Source organism: Aulostomus chinensis, chromosome 1 (assembly GCF_037954235.1).
Source record: "Aulostomus chinensis isolate RoL2024-O1b breed Wild chromosome 1, RoL_Achi_v1.0, whole genome shotgun sequence".
Taxonomy (NCBI): Eukaryota; Metazoa; Chordata; class Actinopteri; order Syngnathiformes; family Aulostomidae; genus Aulostomus; species Aulostomus chinensis.
This window is the reverse complement of record NC_141320.1, coordinates 59,961,368-59,978,951: the sequence shown is the minus strand read 5'-3', so window position 1 is coordinate 59,978,951 and position 17,584 is coordinate 59,961,368. Positions and strand designations below refer to the sequence as shown.

At 44.9% G+C, this 17,584-nt stretch overlaps 3 protein-coding genes across 3 annotated transcripts; 2 read left to right on the top strand and 1 right to left on the bottom strand.

Moving 5' to 3' along the window:
- The first annotated feature begins 10,314 nt into the window (after positions 1–10,314).
- On the top strand, positions 10,315–13,715 carry LOC147272570 (protein boule-like). Its single transcript, XM_086187765.1, has 11 exons — positions 10,315–10,511; positions 11,205–11,333; positions 11,615–11,706; positions 11,819–11,873; positions 11,975–12,053; positions 12,210–12,370; positions 12,443–12,514; positions 12,590–12,625; positions 12,707–12,802; positions 12,984–13,076; positions 13,379–13,715. Exons 1-11 carry the CDS (start codon positions 10,479–10,481, stop codon positions 13,517–13,519), a joined length of 987 nt encoding a protein of 328 aa, XP_086043891.1. The 5' UTR covers positions 10,315–10,478; the 3' UTR covers positions 13,520–13,715.
- Positions 13,462–16,288, top strand: LOC147272569 (gamma-crystallin M2-like). Its single transcript, XM_086188735.1, has 4 exons — positions 13,462–13,515; positions 15,219–15,299; positions 15,383–15,625; positions 15,972–16,288. The coding sequence occupies exons 2-4, from the start codon at positions 15,291–15,293 to the stop codon at positions 16,245–16,247; spliced, it is 528 nt and encodes a 175-aa protein (XP_086044861.1). The 5' UTR covers positions 13,462–13,515; positions 15,219–15,290; the 3' UTR covers positions 16,248–16,288.
- Positions 16,289–16,414: 126 nt separating this feature from the next.
- Positions 16,415–17,288, bottom strand: LOC147272568 (gamma-crystallin B-like). Its single transcript, XM_086188863.1, has 3 exons — positions 17,160–17,288; positions 16,821–17,063; positions 16,415–16,742 (listed from the first exon to the last, which is right to left on the bottom strand). The coding sequence occupies exons 1-3, from the start codon at positions 17,166–17,168 to the stop codon at positions 16,473–16,475; spliced, it is 522 nt and encodes a 173-aa protein (XP_086044989.1). The 5' UTR covers positions 17,169–17,288; the 3' UTR covers positions 16,415–16,472.
- Positions 17,289–17,584: the final 296 nt, after the last annotated feature.

Here is a 17,584-nt window from a genome sequence, read left to right as displayed (position 1 = left end):
TCAATGGAACAAACATTTGAAATCCTCCCACTGTGACTCATAAGCTCCTTGATGCCGTCAAACAAACAAACCTGGAATTTTCCTGCATTCAACAGCAGTGTGAGAGAAACTGGATTCTGCTGTCAGTTCCAGAACTGGTCAGATATTACGGATTGGGACCCAGTAAAACACCTGAGAAGGGCATTCACCATTGGGGAAATAACACTAGAACCTCCACCCAAACCTAAAATTGTATGTAATTCAGTGTTTTTCCCATGATGTGAAAAAGCAGTTCAATTCAACCAGTATTTATTTCTAACTTTATATTTCCTGAAATCTAAGTATTGTAATGATCTGTTTTCTTTGATTTGTAAATGTGACGATTTGAACTCTGTTACATATCAAAATTTTTCAAATCCTTTTTGAGAAATGATACAACGCTTTTGTTGTAAATGTAGACAATCCACCTGTCATTATATGCAATCGCCTACACTGCTATTGTGTTGTTGTTGTTGTTTTTTTTTTGTCACCCAGGAACGGAGTAATGGTGTTTCATTTTTGACTGTCGTCTCTGGATTTGTTCCACTTGGATGTTCAACTGAAACAACAAAATAATCAAAGATTATGTGTGGAAATTTTGCCCTAATTGCCTTTTATAAACCCTTGGAAGAGGCACCGGCTCTTCAGACACTTCTTTCCTAGTGACCTCCCCGTGCGGACGCATTTTTTTTGGAAGCTAATTTGAGAATGGGTAACATCAGAAGTCTGGCACAGAACCGTTTGTTACTATTGAAGACATATAAAGTGCTGTTCTTTGTACTCGTGTGTTTTTCTGTGTTTGAAATCCTGTGAAAACTCATTGGAGTTGGGTCTCGTTTAATAGTACAACTGCATCAGTGACTGTTGGTAACGCTCCACTGGATTTCTGCTCACACAGCTGGCTATTAGAGCCGTATGGCAGCCCGATACGGGAGGCCATTAGAGGTGTGTACGTGTGCGTGCTGTGGGACGAGGACGCAGGTGCTCTGTGGGCTGATATTACCCAGGATGGGGCGAAGGGGTTATTGGGGGGGGGGGGGGGTGGAGGGAGGCTCTCTACGGAGCTTGCAAACACACCTGTGATCCGCTGCTAGCACGGTCACACACATATACACTGTGTCCCTGCAGCCCCGGCGCTGTAGCACGTTAATACACACTCTGATAAACATGCTAATACTCGCAGCGACAGAAGTTTACACGCCATTGAACACAACACACGGTAATCACTGAAGCCAACACGTGGCACTGTCTGTGTGTGTGTGTGTGTGTGTGTGTGTCATCACCATTTATGCAACAAACAGGGGACAGTGATGTGTGTAAGAGAGAGAGAGAGCAAACCTAAGCATTTGTATATCCCAAAAATAAGATTATGTAAGTCTTTCAGTTAGGATAGCGTTTTACTAAATCTATAACAGGCACGCGGGGACGTGACAATACTGCTTTACAACAGAATGCACAGGACACAAGTCATCAGACACGTTTGATTTTACCCATATTTTCTAAACCACTGATTTAGAAATGGAAGTGGAGATGAATTAAAAAGTTACTTGGTGTGATGGATGTTTAGAACTTAAATCTGCAATGGCTTTGTTTTATTCTAACTTCTACTGAAGTGGTTCAGGTAGGAAACAAATGATCAAACAGTTCATTGACGTGCTTTTTTAAGTGCATCCAAGCTTCCCAAGTTGTTGTAGGTGTAAATGCATCCGTCTTCGTTCCGGAGTGTCTTGCAGGGCGCATAAGTACACGTCTTTCTTGAGCGTCATCATCTACTTCATCAGCTACAAATACTAAAACTAATCAACTCTATGACTCAGGCGCGCAGATCGTGAAAACACCCTTCAAACACCTAAAGATGAAACGAGTCAGAAAACAACCACATCACATCTCCTTCAAAAGCAAACATTTAATTATGGCGGCTCTGCTGCATTAGTGGCGGAGCGTCTGGCTTTGATGTGTGCCTCTAAATAGCTTTTCTGTAAACCAGTACGATTTTTACACCCACAAAAAGACATTCAAAGCAAATCCTTTTGGAAAATAAAAAAAAACATTAAAGACTAATAGGGCTTTAACTATGTCTGGAATCTGATAATTTAATGTTCCATTTATTTCAAGTAGTAAAAAAAAGCTATATTTGTTTTCAACATTAAAAAACTTGCCAGCAAATAAATTTTGAACTAAATTAGAGTGTTCGGTCTCTGTTTTGGAACAGCTTTAAAAAAGGCCATGTTATTTTTGGATTCATCATTGATTCATGTGATTCGCTACAATTGGTTCTCTGCCACTGAAGAGCTTTTGTTAAGCTGTCATACGTTTGTGATCTGGAGACTTTGATTATAAAGTTCAATGTATCCAGGATAACTTAACTGAGCATGAGCAATGTCACGAAAGAATAGCATCATTGTTCTCCGAGGAAATCGATTGGTCAATAGGCAGTGCTTTTATTTCCAATGGATCAGTTACAAAGGCGGTACGCCTCACTTACAGTGAACAATAATGTCCCCGAAAACCCAAGATTAAACCTGAAGTTATGGTTGCTAACCCCCATATCCTAAATTAGTGATACAGCCACATGGCTCACTTCATTGGAGTACCACAGGGAACCATCTTGGGTCCCCTGTTGAGTTTATTATAGAGGGATTAAATTAAGAAAAAAGGATTGAATGCTGATGATTCTGTCATCAATGCTTCGTACACCACATCCTTAAAGGCAAAATTGTTTTAGCTGTGCAGTGAATACTATTATTTAGTTTTTACAAGACGACAAGATGAAATGAATTGACATTTCGTTTCATTCAGTGAGGAACAGGATAGAGATGACGCTCTTCAATCCACTCAACGATCACTGTATTTCCATCTGTTGTTTTTTTTTCTTTCCTTGAGCCCCTGATTTGCACCTTAATCACAAATACCACAAATTGGGTGTCTAAATTTGCACCTGAGAAGAGGAAATGATGAGTTTTGTCCCCAGCAGTGATAGTCAAAGAGCAGAGGTTTTACCTGGTTATGTAAAGCGGCAGTGGCTTAATTCACGGTGTGTAAATAACTGTGTCATTGCACGGTGATCTCATTTTGCCACGATGGACTTCACACCGTATTTACCGCTTTCAGCCTGGCCAACTTGGGGGAAAAAAAAAAAAATCTTAGCAATTTATCAAAGGAATTCCATTTTGATATGTCACATGTTTACGGAGCAATTACTTCTAATTATAAATTATACAACCACAGTCGAAAATTTCCAATAAGTCAAAGGTGAGCGTCCCACAGTATTTGCTCAGACTCGTATCGGTCTGGTGGAAGCCATGGAGGAAGCACAGCTGGCCGGGTGGTTGTGGGCTCTTGACACCAGCTGCAGACACTTGTGCAGAAAGAGCCACCAGGTGTCTGGGATTTCACGCTCCTTCCCTCCTCTGCTGGTTCCCATGTGCAACTTGCTGAACCGTTACTGGGATGGATTAACGCCGGCTGTTCCTCCAAAGTGCCGCCATGGGCCCATGGCAGCACGCTTTACTGCTTGTCAACTGGTGCCTTCGTCTCCCTCGCACAAGACACACCAGGGTGTGTTTGGAGTCATACTGAAGTTTGGTTTGAGTCACGATTTTGTGACTTTTATTAGTTGAAGAGCGCAAGCTGCTCTGCTGATGGAGATCGCAACCTCAGACGAAGCTCCTACTCTACCTTCGCTCCTCCTCCTCCTCCGTCCTTCCTCCCTCTTCTGTCTCTCCTCTATCTAATCATGCCTGTTTGAAGCTTAGCTGGGTTGTAAACAGAGAGAGGAAGTAATCACACGCACGCAAAACCATGAATATAACATACACATTGGCCTATGTCGAAGAAACATATAAAGCTACGCACATTTATGTACACAAAATACACGCACATAAACAATCATCAGGCTGCACTTCCAGCACAGACAACTGCTAACAATTACAACAATTAGAGGCTGAACATTGCCAGCCAGCTACATTGCCTGTTTATAACGTGATCGAACATGAACGTCAAAACACTGCAGCTTTGAGACGAACAAGACGCATCATCGGTATGATGCCTGAAACTTAAGAGTTCAGGAGACGGCTCGACTGCTTATTAAACGAATCCTCGGCATGGCAACCTTTCTTTATCTTCACTTTCTCCGTAACTTTGTGAGACAGCATGGTAAAGGTCAAACAAGTGTGTGTGTGTGTGTGTGTGTGTATGATGTGGCAGAGTTCTCTCTCGTTCAGGTATACAGGGATGATTGGGCTGCATCAGGACACAGCAGGAGAACATTAACGGCTGCTGCTGGATCGAGCAGCTCTAACAGGATTAACCAGAGGGAAGAGAGCTCGCAAGTGACTGAAATGAGGTTAGAGAGTATCTCTGTGTGATCCACGGACACGTTAGCATCCGCCGACCCAGACCGGACCTGCTTGAGCATTGTAAACACACAAATAATTCAATGAATGACGGCTGGATTCCGTTTCCTTGCCGTTTTGATTTCTCCTGAACAGAAAAGAGCCGTCACTTCTCCCACAAGTCAGAAACTTTGCTGTGGTGAAGCTAAAAAAAAAAATGCAACAGAAACGGTTTTGTAGCTCTCGATCTCAGTTTACAAATTTCAAAGAACCTGCACCAAACGGCGGCGTGTTCATTCAAAATGTAACAAATTATTAATCTCACTATCAATATTTAATCAGCATCAGCATTTGTGTGGCGGCATTTTTTTTTTTTTAACGCCATTCTTTTAGACATTGACAACGGTTACGCATGTGTGTTTTAAGTGAATTATCAAAGACTTTGAATCAACTCTTCTTTTTTTTTCAGATTAAAATGACTCCTTACTTTTTTTCTTTCTGAATGCCTGAGGCCTGCTGGTGAACACTTCTGTACGTTGAAATTCAACATTTCCCACCTCCCGTTGCACAAAGTTGAAGGTTGAGGAGCAGAATGTGAGAAGTAAAACCCATGCTCAGGCCCTGCTGAAATAAAACACGCATTATTAGTCTTATTTTTATCTTTATGCATTTGGAGGACACCTGAGGTTTTGGTCAGAGTTCATGATGATGAATGTCACTCGGCCCCAAAAGTCGGTGTCACTCAGTTTGTCCCTCGTCTGAGCGACCGCGGGAGACTCGTAGTGATCGACGGTGATCCAGCCGCATCTGCCTGTCCTCTTCGATCCCCTCCCTCGTCTGTCTTCTGGCAGGCAGCAGTCTATCCTACGCTGGGACTGAAGCCTCCTCAGCAGACACGAGCCCTAATTTCATTAATTATAAACCAATATGCTGCTGGCAGCCCCTCTGGAGAGGACTTTACCCAGCGCTGGCATCTGTTCAGTACAAACACAGCGAGGGGCGAATGGATGGAGGGAGGAGAAAACAAGGACGTCTCTGACTCTCGCCGTGGGTGAAGGATGAGGCGAGGAGCCGGTGGGGGTTTAAAGGTTTCCAGCGTGGATGTTTCACTTGAGAAGATTTCACATTCATTTCTTGACTGTTAAGCACAAGAAGAGGAATGAGAAGCAATTTCAAGAAGTTAAAGACTTTTTTTTTTTTTTTTTTTTTTAACTGGACGTTTTCCATAAGTTTTAAACTGCATTTCCATTGTTTTCATGTCCATTTGGCCAAAATAAACCCGGCTGTGGTTTCGTGGTTTGCCTCTGCTGTGAGAATTGTGGCCATGATTTTTCTGTTTCTTACCCCAGCACCTTTTCTCCTGACACTCACCCTCCTCTCCACATCTGCAGCTGCACCTTTCTGCTTTTTCACCGCCAAAAGATCCCCGAAATGCTTTTTAGAGCGTGTGGGACGCCGCAGGCACTTTTCATTGTTTTCATGCGCAAAAACTGCATCAGTTACGGATGGGGAGGGAGATGCTGCTGTTTAATAGGTTATAGATTACAGTTTATCCATCATATTAATCTGAGGAGGAGTTAAGGGAGTGTCCACAAATTACAAATGGCTAATTAGGTCTATGCATTTGTGACCCTTGACCTTTAATTGCTCAAACAGACCGACAAGAGGAAACAAAGATCGTTAATTCATCTACACAAACACACACACACACACACACACGCAGAGTGCAAAAGCATGTTACCAAGCTGTTTATTCCCACATCATTCATTAATTATACCTAAAAAACACACACACACACACACAGGAGCCACAAAGTGGCGGAAATTGGTGTGAAATAATACAACGGGACAGAAATTAGCTGATAAAATGAGTTGCAACTCCACCTCGTCACCTGTGATACTGTAGGGTCACGGTGACTTTCTGATTCTTTGGGTTTTTTTAATCATTTTTAACAAGTCTTTGCTACTGCCGGGGGTTCCCTGCACCTCAAAAACTCCAGAGTTGCGAGTGATGGGAAAAGGTGAGCTACTTCCTGTATCGCCGAGCAACTTTAATGAGATTTTCAGCTCTAATTAGAGTTAAGTCACTTAGTGTGTTGTAATGATGTTTGGCTCGCAGAGCAGCAGACGCCGTCCATCAGCCAAATGAAATATTAAACCAACCTACTGCTGGATTATGCGTGTGTGTGTGTGTGTGTGTGTGTGTGTGTGTGTGTGTGTGTGTGTGTGTGTGTGTGTGTGTATGGATTTGTGTCAGGAGACTCCTGTAGCACACTATTGCTGCTACATACAGTAAGAACACACACCCGTAGAGACAGACAAACACAAATACACACATTTCTGACCTACATTTACTAAACAAGAGTGTCAAGAGGGGCAACAAATATGAACATATACGTGTGTGTGTGTGTGTGTGTGTGTGTGTGTGTGTAAAAAAAAATCAGGTGCGCTGGGGCGTGAATCTAATGCAAAATTAGTGTTATCTCGCTGCCAAATAATTCATGATGCCGCATCTGAAATGATAGCAGATTGACTGGAGCTGTCGTCCCAGTGGTCTTCGTCACCCCCCTCCTGATGAACGATGTTTTATTCAAAATGTCACATGGAGCATAAACTAGTAAATAAGTACAGGTCTGATCCCATTTAGGCTCAAATGCATTTTTTAAAGGGAGGAATGCATCTTGACGTGCAGCGTCACGTGATTGTTGTTGCAGGCTGGTTGTCACATTGTTAGCATGTCAGCGTCCGTTCCCTCTGAGGCTTTTTAGGAGGAAAAAGATATCGCCTCCATTGATGGAACCACAGTTTTTAAGGATGAGGGGCAACATTTAAGGGAGAGTTTAAGGGTTACGTCGACTTTAGGGACCCGCATGTCTTTTTATTCCTCCTTCGATGTCTTCTGTCTTTAAATTACCCCGCCAATGTTCCTTGGAGACGGTCTAAGCGACCAGCAAACACATCTTGATGGGTCGTTCTGGATTATCTCCACGCACCGCCTGCTAATCTGGACACCCACCTGCTTTTACTATGAAGTGGCTGATAAGTGCACTTTTGATATACGTCGGTGATACCGAGCTATAGGGGGAGAAAGAACCGAGCGAGGAGAGTTTGGCTTCAGTTTCAGTTCTCTGGCCAGAGCCCAGTTGACTGTGTTTACTTTATTATAGGTCAGTGTGTGCACACCCACTAACTACAGCCCAGGCCCCGGCATATAAAACCCTAAATAATATGTCTACATTTAGAGAAATCATCGGGTGTCGCTGTGGAATGCAACACCATTGTGGTGGAGCGTTTTCACAAAAGGAGCAAAGAGAGAGAGAGAGCGAGAGAGTCAGAGAGCGGACAGTGCAGGAGGGGATGATTGACACGTGCAGCTTCTATGGGCTTAATGATGATAAAGTTTTGACATCAACTGTTTGGTTGCTCACCTCATGGGAAAAACTCTGAAGGACGGCTCGTTCTTAATTTTATGCTAAGACATTTTGTTTTTATAAGAAAATAAAGTGTCTGAATGCTGCATCTCTGCTTCCCGTGTTTGAGGTATCTTTTTGTTTTTTATCCTCCTGTTTTATGTTTCATGGGCAGTTTTATTTTGAAATCACTTGTGTCTCTGTTCGCGTTTGCTTCCTGTTTCATGCGTTTCCCTTCTTCGTGTGTGTGGGTTAGGGTTAGCATGTGTGTGTGTGCATGTGTGTGTGTGTGTGTGTGTGTTTGCGAGATCTCGTCAGTCCCTCTCAGCCTGACCTTGTCCACCTGTTGTTCACCGTCAGTTTCATGTACTTATTTCCCTCAAAATTCACCAAAGTGCTCTGTTTGATTCGTCCATTTCCTCCGTGACCCGTTTACTGAGCCGCTGGAGCCTAAACACTCCTACAGTTCCACATATTCACACTCAGGGCCGTGTGTTTTCTTTGGCCCTCACGTGTACGAGGACCGCCGACCCTTCCGCCAGACTACAAAGCCATTCAGTTTATACAAGTTCTTTTGTTGGAGCATCACATCTTCCTCACCACCACCACCCCTCCCTCCCTCCCTCCCTCACACACTCACCCCCCCCCCCCCCTTGCAAACCCACTGCCATTTAGAATAACAGATGAATAAACGGACGAGGGCGAAGAACAGTGGAGTAAAACCGCAGTGGAACTCAGTGATGGTCAGCCAGACCCACCACGCCTCAGCCAATGTTTGTCCAAACCTGTTATTTCTGGCATTGTACTGTCTCAAAGAGATCATTTTATTCTCCTGGAGGAATGCAGCAGCTATAAATAGTCTGGAGATGAAGGAGGGGAAATCAGAGATTTGTAGAGTAATTACAGAGCCGGAGTTGAACCCTTCTGTTATGGCTCATTTTTCATCAACCTCTGTCTCCACGACTGTCTGACTGACTGACCAACCGAGGTAAAATGTTCAATTTGTCTGTGGGAAATGAACGTCGGGGCTCGATATTTGACCTGCATCTCCTCTAAATGTGTTTTTATTTAAAGGAACAATCCGTATTTTGAAATCCTACATTTGTCGAGGCTCAAGAACCCCACTCACGCACACACGCGGTGACTGATTTAATAGCTTTAATATCCTCTTTTGTTGTCAGCAAAGTGGCCCCGACAGCACTTGTGTCTTAAATGATCTTTTGTGGATTCAAAAAAAAAAAAAAAAAAAACGAAGAGAGAAAAAAAAAGACTTTTAGCTGGTTAAATTGCTGTAATTATCAAACATGCCCTTCTCATTTGGCACAGTCAGAACTCATTCGCAAATTCACCCCGCAATTAAGAAAAGCTGGAAATGAATGACAAGTAATGGTGCGGTCCGTACAAAGGAGAAACAATCTGGAGAAAAAGAGGTTGCCATGATGGGAATTGTGCACCAGAGGAAATGTGCAGATTGTCAGAGGGAAGATTGCATTTAAAAAAAAAAATGGTATCATATCCCTGCTCCTGTTGTGCATTGTTCACCAACGCTGGCATCAACTGTTCTCTTTTGTTTTGTTGTGGTTTTAAGGGAAAGAGGAGGAGGAGGAGGAGGAATCGGAGGTATAGGACCGGAGAAATTGCAGTTCCATGAGTTTTGTGCACAACATCCAGTCAGGACAGAAACACGTTAAACTGATTCAAGTGAATCTACGGTGTTTTTGTCAAGCAAACCCAGGAAAAGGTTTGGAAAAGCGGAGGACGGATTTAAAAGAAAAGGTCCAGAAGTGGAATATAAAAGGTCACCAAAAAGATTGAAGGTTATGATAAAATATCTGTCAATTATTTCTAATTTCTTTATCCAAGAAACAAAAAGGGACAATCTGGAGCCAGTTTCAAGAACTCTGACACCTCAAAAGTTCGGTTGTATGTGACATGCAAGCATGGAGACGGCCAAGGACTTGAGGATTCGCAGAGAAACAGCGCCCCCCTGTGAGCGGCTTCTAATAGTGCAGCCTGACGTTGCTCATATGTTCCACCACTTTTAGTAAGCTTTGCAGCCAGATTTAACCAAAACTTAGATTTAATCGGCCTTTTCTTTTTTGAAGACTTTCTAATTCCTCTGCAGAGACCATAAACACCATTCACACTCACTTTCTAACTTGAGGCACTCATTCAGCAACGATTGTTTTAATTTGAAGCATTTGTTTGGTTTTTAATCTATTTATTTATCTAATTACCTTATTAATTTTGCATTCTGCCTTAAATATCAACTCAGCTTTTGATTAAAAACAGATAAATGTGCGCTCAACTTTTTAAAAAATGTTTTATTTTTTATTTTTTGAGTTCTTCCGGCCTTCTGGAGCGTAACTTTACGTTAATGGCGCAGTCCGTTAGTGAATAGCTCTGTAGTTGATATCAATTTTGGCTTCAGCGGCTCATTTTGTCGTTCTGAGTATCTGTATCATTAAATAATAATTACATTTAAAGATACAAAAATGATAAAGGTTTAAAAGTTTATACTGATCATATTTTTTTTTCTGATGTTGGCGTAGAGAATCCCGGAGTGACGTCATGATCGCTGCTGGCTGCAGGCGCCAGAGTCCAAGTGCGCCGGTGGTGGAGAGACCAGGAGCTGAGTACCATTTAGCTTTTACTGACCGTTTATCCCGCGATTTTTACATTCATACGATTCTCTGAAGAGTTAAAAAGTTACCGAAATGAAAAAGGCCGCCGAGGAAGCGAACCAGAAGGTGAGCGGACTGCTAAGTAGCATTAGCCTCCTGGTAGCAAGTTGGCTAGCTTACGCTTTTTAGCTGTTCTACTTGGTGTTATACATTGAAGGAATACCTTACTTATTTTTTAAGGATTTACTTTGCATGATTACGTTTATTAAAATCAACCATGAAAAATAGTAAAAACAAAACAAAAAAACACCTTTATGGCTTCGTGCGGAGTGGCTCAACCTGCTAGCTGCTAGCTAACAAGATTGAAGTGTTAAAGTTCCCTTAAAGTCAGAATTTGATTGTGAAAAGCTTTCTGAAGTAATTTGAAAACTTTTGGATGAAAGAACTTGCGGTGATCCACCATGTTGCTAATGTTATAACCATGTTACTAAGCCCCCCCCCCCCCATGCTAATTTAGTTAAGGCAACTTTATTGATCACTTGATTTCATCATTTCACTTACTAAACTTCGTATCCATGGATGATTCAAGCACACGGTTGGAGGTGATGACCATGTATCCATGAGCACAGCTGAAACTGTTCCCAGGTTCTCCTCACAAGACTCAAAAGGAGCTTAATCAAGTCCGGTTTCAGCTTGTGATGCAACCCATCAGAGGCACTTGTGTGAATGGTGCACTGTGTTCTGGCTCCGGGTGCGTGACAGATCACTTATTTCTCCGTGGTGATGTTGTTAGTGTCCTGCTCCTTCTGTCCGTCTCAGACCGGTTGCGGCGTCTCCATGTGTAACTCGCCTGTGGAGCTCAGCAGCAGCAGCAGCCCGGCGCTCCAAGCCCCCCACCTCGGCACCATCATCCCCAATCGGATCTTTGTTGGGGGGATGGACTACAGGGTGAGAGACTGGCAGGTTTGGCTTTGTGTGTGTCAGTTGGGGGGGGGGGGGGGTGCAGTAGCAGCAGAGCACGTCAATAAGGTCAGAAGGTCAGTATGACTATGTGTACTGTGCTAAAGAGTGTGCTCTTGTCCCATCTTGCTGTGGAGAGACACATCAGATGCCCCCTTGTGGTATTTACAGCACACAGCTCCCTGTAAATGAATAAAGAACCCCTGTGTGTGTGTGTGTGTGTGTGTGTGTGTGTGTGTGTGTGTGTGTGTGTGTGTGTGTGTGGGAAGGTTAATGAGAGCGACCTACGACATGCCTTCTCTCAGCACGGCGCTGTTAAAGAGGTGAAGATCGTGATAGATCGCTCAGGAGTGTCAAAAGGGTGAGTTCCCCCTCTCCCGCCGCCTTGGTGATACGGGAAGTAGCTGAAAAGTCACCATGACGATGAGGATTATGCACAAACCGGACTTTTCTGGGTTTCTATCTTCGAACAGATTTGGGTTTGTCACATTTGAGACTGAAGAAGATGCCTTGAAAGTCCTCCATGATGTCAGTAAAGCACGACAGTAAAGTAGCTTTCATTGTAATTATTGTCATATGTAGCTATTTCACTGCTAATGTTGCTATTACGCCGCTAACTGACGATGAAGGCACCTGGAATCTTTTTGAGAAACAAGAAGCTCAGCATCGGTCAGGCCGTCCGCAAACATCCACCTCCAGGACAACAGAGTAAGTGGACGTCTCAGCCCTGCCACATTTCTGTCGGAGTTCGCGTGTCTTCTTATTCTTATTCCTCGTTTCTTTTCACACTCGCCACAGGTTTTCATCCTTTCATTGTGGCTTTCCTTTTTGTTTTTTTTTGTTTTTTTTTTAAATTTCCCGCAGCTAAAACGTCCAGTGTTCCCAGCTCTAACCGCGTCACGCCCTCGCCCCTGTCCTGCGGGACGGTGCACCTCACCACCTCGTCAGGATATTCCTACACCTACCACGACGGAATGGCCTACTTCCAGTGCCCCAACATGAGCCCCCCTTCTCACCAGTGGCCTGTCCGTTCTCACCATTTCACACTCGGTGGCATTTTGAATCATATTTGGTGATACGCGTGCTTTGTCTCGCAGCCGACCCCACCCGTGATGCTCCCTCGGACCCAACCGACGTTTTACCAGCAGCCGGTGTATCACCACTATCAGGTCAGTTGTGCTGCCTTCACGCTCCGGAGCGAGGAAGAGTTCTGAGTTCACGTCTGCTCGTTTCTGTCCCGCCAGTGTGTCCCGAATCAGTACCAGTGGAATCCCGTCCAGGTGGGCAACAGCGCTGCACTCTATTCTAAAGCAGGTCCTTGGAGAGGTTTGTTTTTGTTCAGTCGCTGTGTGTCTGTGCAGTCGCTGATGCCCTCAAGCCCAGTCGTGTACCCGCAGCCGTCTGAATATCTGTACCAGACCACAGACGGAGGCTCCAGCCAGGACGCCATCCCCGAGGTCAGCAAGTGTGTGTTCAGGGTTTATGAAAAACCAGGAAAAGGAATTTCCAGGGTTGTTGTTTTTTTTTTTTTAAATGAAGAAATAAATAAATCAAGGGTTGCAACGTGAAGTTCCACTTCTGTGCTGCATCCAGTTCTACTTTTTTCCGTGTCACGCCGAGACTCTCTTACTGTTGCAGTTCGCCGAGGCCGCAGTGCAGCAGGTTTACCCCCTGCACCCCCAGAGGACAGACGCCGCTGCACCAGTTTTCCCACAACAAGACCCTGGACAGGTAACCTTTCCGACACACACACACACACACACACACACACAACACTGCAGAACCAGTGTTTGTTCCCACGCTCCAAAGAAATTCACCATAAACCCAAAAGCTTTTCCCAAACATAGTGTTACACCAGAGTGGCTTCTCCCAGAATAGGTTCCTCTCGACTAACCACACACTGCCGAGGCCAGATGTTTATTTACAGTTTGTGGGCCAGACTGGCGGTTTTGGCGTGGACCACTCTTTCTTTCTTCTTTCACCTAATCATGTTTTTTTTTTTTTTCTCTCCCTCCGCCACCTTCCTCTCACAGATTCAGATGTTCCCACACTCTTGGGTCCGTGTGAAGCCGAAGCACCACCGCTACGCCCGTCCCACGGACTGCCGCTACCTGCCCGAAGCCTCTGAGACTCTAGAACCCTCCGTGATCTGTGTGTCCCACCCTGTTGTGTAGGCGCTCAGTCTTAGCTACTTCAGCTCTCCTGCATTAGCCGCTTTTTGTGTGTGTGTGTGTGTGTGTGTGTGTGTGTGTGTGTGTTCTGAAGGAAAGAAAAACAACAACTGTTCAGGTTTCTGTGTAGTTTATTAGCAAAACTGTAAATGAGATCCAAAGCATTAAATGTTGCAGATTAAGACGCATTTATGTGGGCGTCCTCTGGTGTCAGTATGGTCCGGGGGTGGGGGGGGGCAACTGTGCCGGTCTAGGCCCTATGCGTTGATGAATCAGGGCTTTTTGTCTGTGAATGGGATCAAGATCTGGCACGGTGGCGAATGCCGGCTCATTAAAATGACAAAAGGTCGAATCCCGTGACCTCGGATGGAAGTTTATAAGTCAGCTGTGTGTTTCTGTGTCAGCTGTCTGTCTGCGAGCCTCACGCTTGTTTATGTGACTTTCAGGAAACGACGAGCGCGTTCGCTAACGGGACGAGTGACGTGGAAATGCTGGAGAGAAGGGAGGGGGGCGGGGGGGGGGGGGTGGACCTGAAAGTTCCAGAATATACGCAAATGTTTGTCATCTCACAAGATTTGAATGTACAATTGTACCAAAAAAGATCCTCAAAAACCTTTATTTTTCTTATTAAAAGAAGCTGAAGCACTCGTTTATCAACATGCTAAACTGCATGCTCACCCACCACCCATTATTCTCTCTCCCTTCCCTGCTCACCATCTGGTTGTTTCTACTCAGGCATTAATTTCGCCACCTATCCTGCCGATACCACTGACAATTTTAGAGCCACGCTGGACAATTTATAGCAATAACTGGGTAATTGGACACCAAAAGACATCCCTTTTTGGTGTTTAAAAGTCATTTCTCATGATGTCACGTCGGATCATTAAATAAGAAAAAAAGATTTGACATTTCTTGACTTGATTTTGTAGAATATTGCAAAACAGGACAATGAAATACGGAAAAAATGCACTTTTTCGTCAGTAGGTTAAATCGTGTTCGCCACTTTCAGAAGTATACGACTTCTCGAGTTGTTTTGACCTCGTAACCATCAGGTGGGAATCGGTTTGGCTCCCTTTAATTCTTGAGCCATATATTTCCAAATATAAAATGTGTGCATTTTTTTAAAAATGTAATTGAAGTTTGGTTTGCGAGGCGGGAGGGTTCACGTCCGCGCGGTCGCCGGCTTCGCCGCTGGAGGGTTTTCTCAGAACAGGAAGAGAAAATAACGACAGCGATGGATTTGGTACTTGTGCTCCTTTCGTCACGGACCTTTGCTTTAAAAAGAATTCATCCGTTCACCTTTGAAGTATATTTTTTTGGAAAGAACCTTTTTTTTCCCCCAGAGAACCAACTTCAGGTTAGAACATAAATATGATGTCCCCCCCCCCCCCCCCCCAAAAAAAAAGCTTGTCACGGTGCAGCACTATACAGTTACATGTCTTTTTGAATGAAAAGTCCAGAAATAATGGCTGTTGTTTTGCTGAGCAGTGACCCCCCCCCACACACACACACACACACACACACCAACACCCCCGCCCACGCGTCACAAGCCCACGCTGGTGTTTTGAGCAATAGTGATGAACATGTGAAAACTGAACAACAATAACTTCCTGGTCACACTCTCCCGCGTCGCTATACATAACCAGATTTGTGTTATAAAACCTATTTGTATGACAATACTTTATGCTGTGCCATCACACAGCTACATAATATAAAAGGACAGCGGCACAGAGAGCGTCTGTTGAGCGCCAGTCTGGCCCCCACGAAAAGAACAATGGGAAAGGTAAGCAAACTATATGTTGCTGTTTAAAATACAAAACTGGTTTGTTTTATACGCTTAGTTGTGGTTTGTCGTTTCATTTGCAGATCATATTCTACGAGGACAGGAATTTCCAGGGTCGGCACCATGAGTGCATGAGCGACTGTGCCGACCTGCACCCCTACTTCAACCGCTGCAACTCCATCCGAGTGGAGAGCGGCTGCTTCATGGTGTACGAGAGACCCCACTACCTGGGCCACCAGTACTTCCTCCGTAGAGGGGAATACTCGGACAACCAGCGCATGATTGGCATCAACGACTGCATCCGATCTTGCCGTATGATCCCCATGGTAAGACCCGTTGATGAGCCGAGCGGGGGGCCGGCAAGGCGGGAAAACCCATCGAGCAGAATCGACCGATTCCCTAAATGTCAAGAGTGCTAGCGAGTGTAACACGCTGCCGATCGGCGCGTGGTTTTGCTTGCGCCTCTGAAAAAAATTGTGGATGGACGATCTGCAGTTGCGTAGTTCGGAATCTAATCTGGTCAGATATTGCTGCCGTTGCTGGAAAATAATAAAACTACACCGCATCTTAGAAACGAACGGCGTAGAGAGGCGGGCTGAGCCTGCACCCACGTGTCAGAGAAGCTAGCTTTGGAAGCTAACAGGTGACTCCTGTGTGTTCTTCTCCCTGCAGCACCGTGGCTCCTACAAGATCAGGTTGTATGAGCGTCCAGACATGGGCGGCCAAATGCAGGAGGTGAGCGACGACTGCCCGAATGTCCAGGACCGCCTCCGTATGTCTGACATTAACTCGTGCAATGTGGTGGACGGCCACTGGCTGCTGTACGACCAGCCCAACTACAGGGGCAGAATCTACTACCTGAGACCCGGCGAATACCGCAGATTCAGCGACTGGGGAGGCGCCAGTCCAAGGATCGGCTCACTCAGGCGAATCACTGACTTCAACTAGAAGTCTTCTTCTCTCTGTGCTCAATAAACCTGCTGGGCTTAAACTGTGCGTGCCTCTGTCCCAGTCTTGTTGTTTTAGCCCTTTTTCAAGTATAAAACATGTCCACTACACACAAACAGCCGGCTGTGCTACGAAACAAACAAAAACATAGACAGTACGTTGGTGTCTGGCTCAATTTATTGACTTAATCAACAGTCCTTCATGCTAACTATGTACAGACTTTTCTCATGTAGTGATGCGTTTGATGGAACCCACCCTAGGACTTGAGCTCCCCCACTCATTAAACCTCCTGTATTCACCAGGGCGCATCAGGTACTGGCGTCCCCTGTAATTGGGGTGCTCGTAGAAGATCCAGTAGCCTTCCATGGTGTTGCAGGAGTTGATGTCGCTCAAGTGGAAGCGTTCGTTGAGGGAGGGGCAGTCATCAGTCAGCTCCATCTTCTGGCCTCTAAACTCGGGTTGTTCATAGATGGTCATTCTGTGAGAGCCTTGATGCTGCAGAACAAAGAAGGCGCTGCGTTAGCAACCACACAGGGAAGGAGGGACAGAAATGGCTACGGTGCCGCCACCTACCACAGGGATCATGCGGCAAGATCGCACACAGTCATTGAATCCCATCCAGGACTGATAATCCGGGTGGTCGCCTTTCCTCAGGAAGTACTGATAACCCGTGTAACTTGGTTTCTCATACACCATCCAGTCGCCGCTGTCCACCCTGATAGATTTACAGCGGCTGAAGTGGGAGTGTAGGTCAGGACATTCAGTGCTGCACTCAAAAGAGCGGCCCTGGAAGTTTCTGTCCTCGTAAAAGGTGATCTGGAATCAGGTCAGTCGAGGGGAAGACGGTTAAAGGTTTGAGCCGAACAATCCGCGCAGGTATGAAGAAGCACAGCGCTAAACAAGCAGTCTTACCTTAGCCATTGTGTTGGCGACCCTTCGTTACTCTAGCAGCAGCTGGGCGCTCGACTCTGCCTTTATAACCCACGGATGACCTGTGTCATTGTGAGTGCGAACAATGACCTGGCTGGTCAGCTCTTTCTCTCCGTACAGTATTTTTTTTGTTTGGCGTGGTCCAAGGGAATCCATTTTTTTTTTGGGGGGGGGGGGGAGACATCGAGCAGCGGTATGCCCTTTCATTGTGGGTGGAATGCCCCAAAAAAAAAGAAGAAAAAAAGATAATAAAATGACACACTAATGAAGAAAATATAATATAACTGAATAAAAGAGTGAAACCAAGAAGTTGTGACACACGTAGTGTTTGTCTCAATGTTTATTTCCCTCATCATCAAGATTCAGATTTCAGAGCACGTTTCACTTCATCAACAAAACAAAATCCT

Coding starts and splice junctions, on each gene's coding strand:
- LOC147272568 (XM_086188863.1), bottom strand. Junction 16,743..16,820: donor CTTGCCGCATGATCCCTGTG/GTAGGTGGCGGC, acceptor TTTGTTCTGCAG/CATCAAGGCTCTCACAGAAT.
- LOC147272570 (XM_086187765.1), top strand. CDS start 10,479: ATGAAAAAGGCCGCCGAGGAAGCGAACCAGAAG. Junction 11,874..11,974: donor CCTTGAAAGTCCTCCATGAT/GTCAGTAAAGCA, acceptor CTGACGATGAAG/GCACCTGGAATCTTTTTGAG. Junction 12,054..12,209: donor TCCACCTCCAGGACAACAGA/GTAAGTGGACGT, acceptor AATTTCCCGCAG/CTAAAACGTCCAGTGTTCCC.
- LOC147272569 (XM_086188735.1), top strand. Junction 15,626..15,971: donor CTTGCCGTATGATCCCCATG/GTAAGACCCGTT, acceptor TTCTCCCTGCAG/CACCGTGGCTCCTACAAGAT.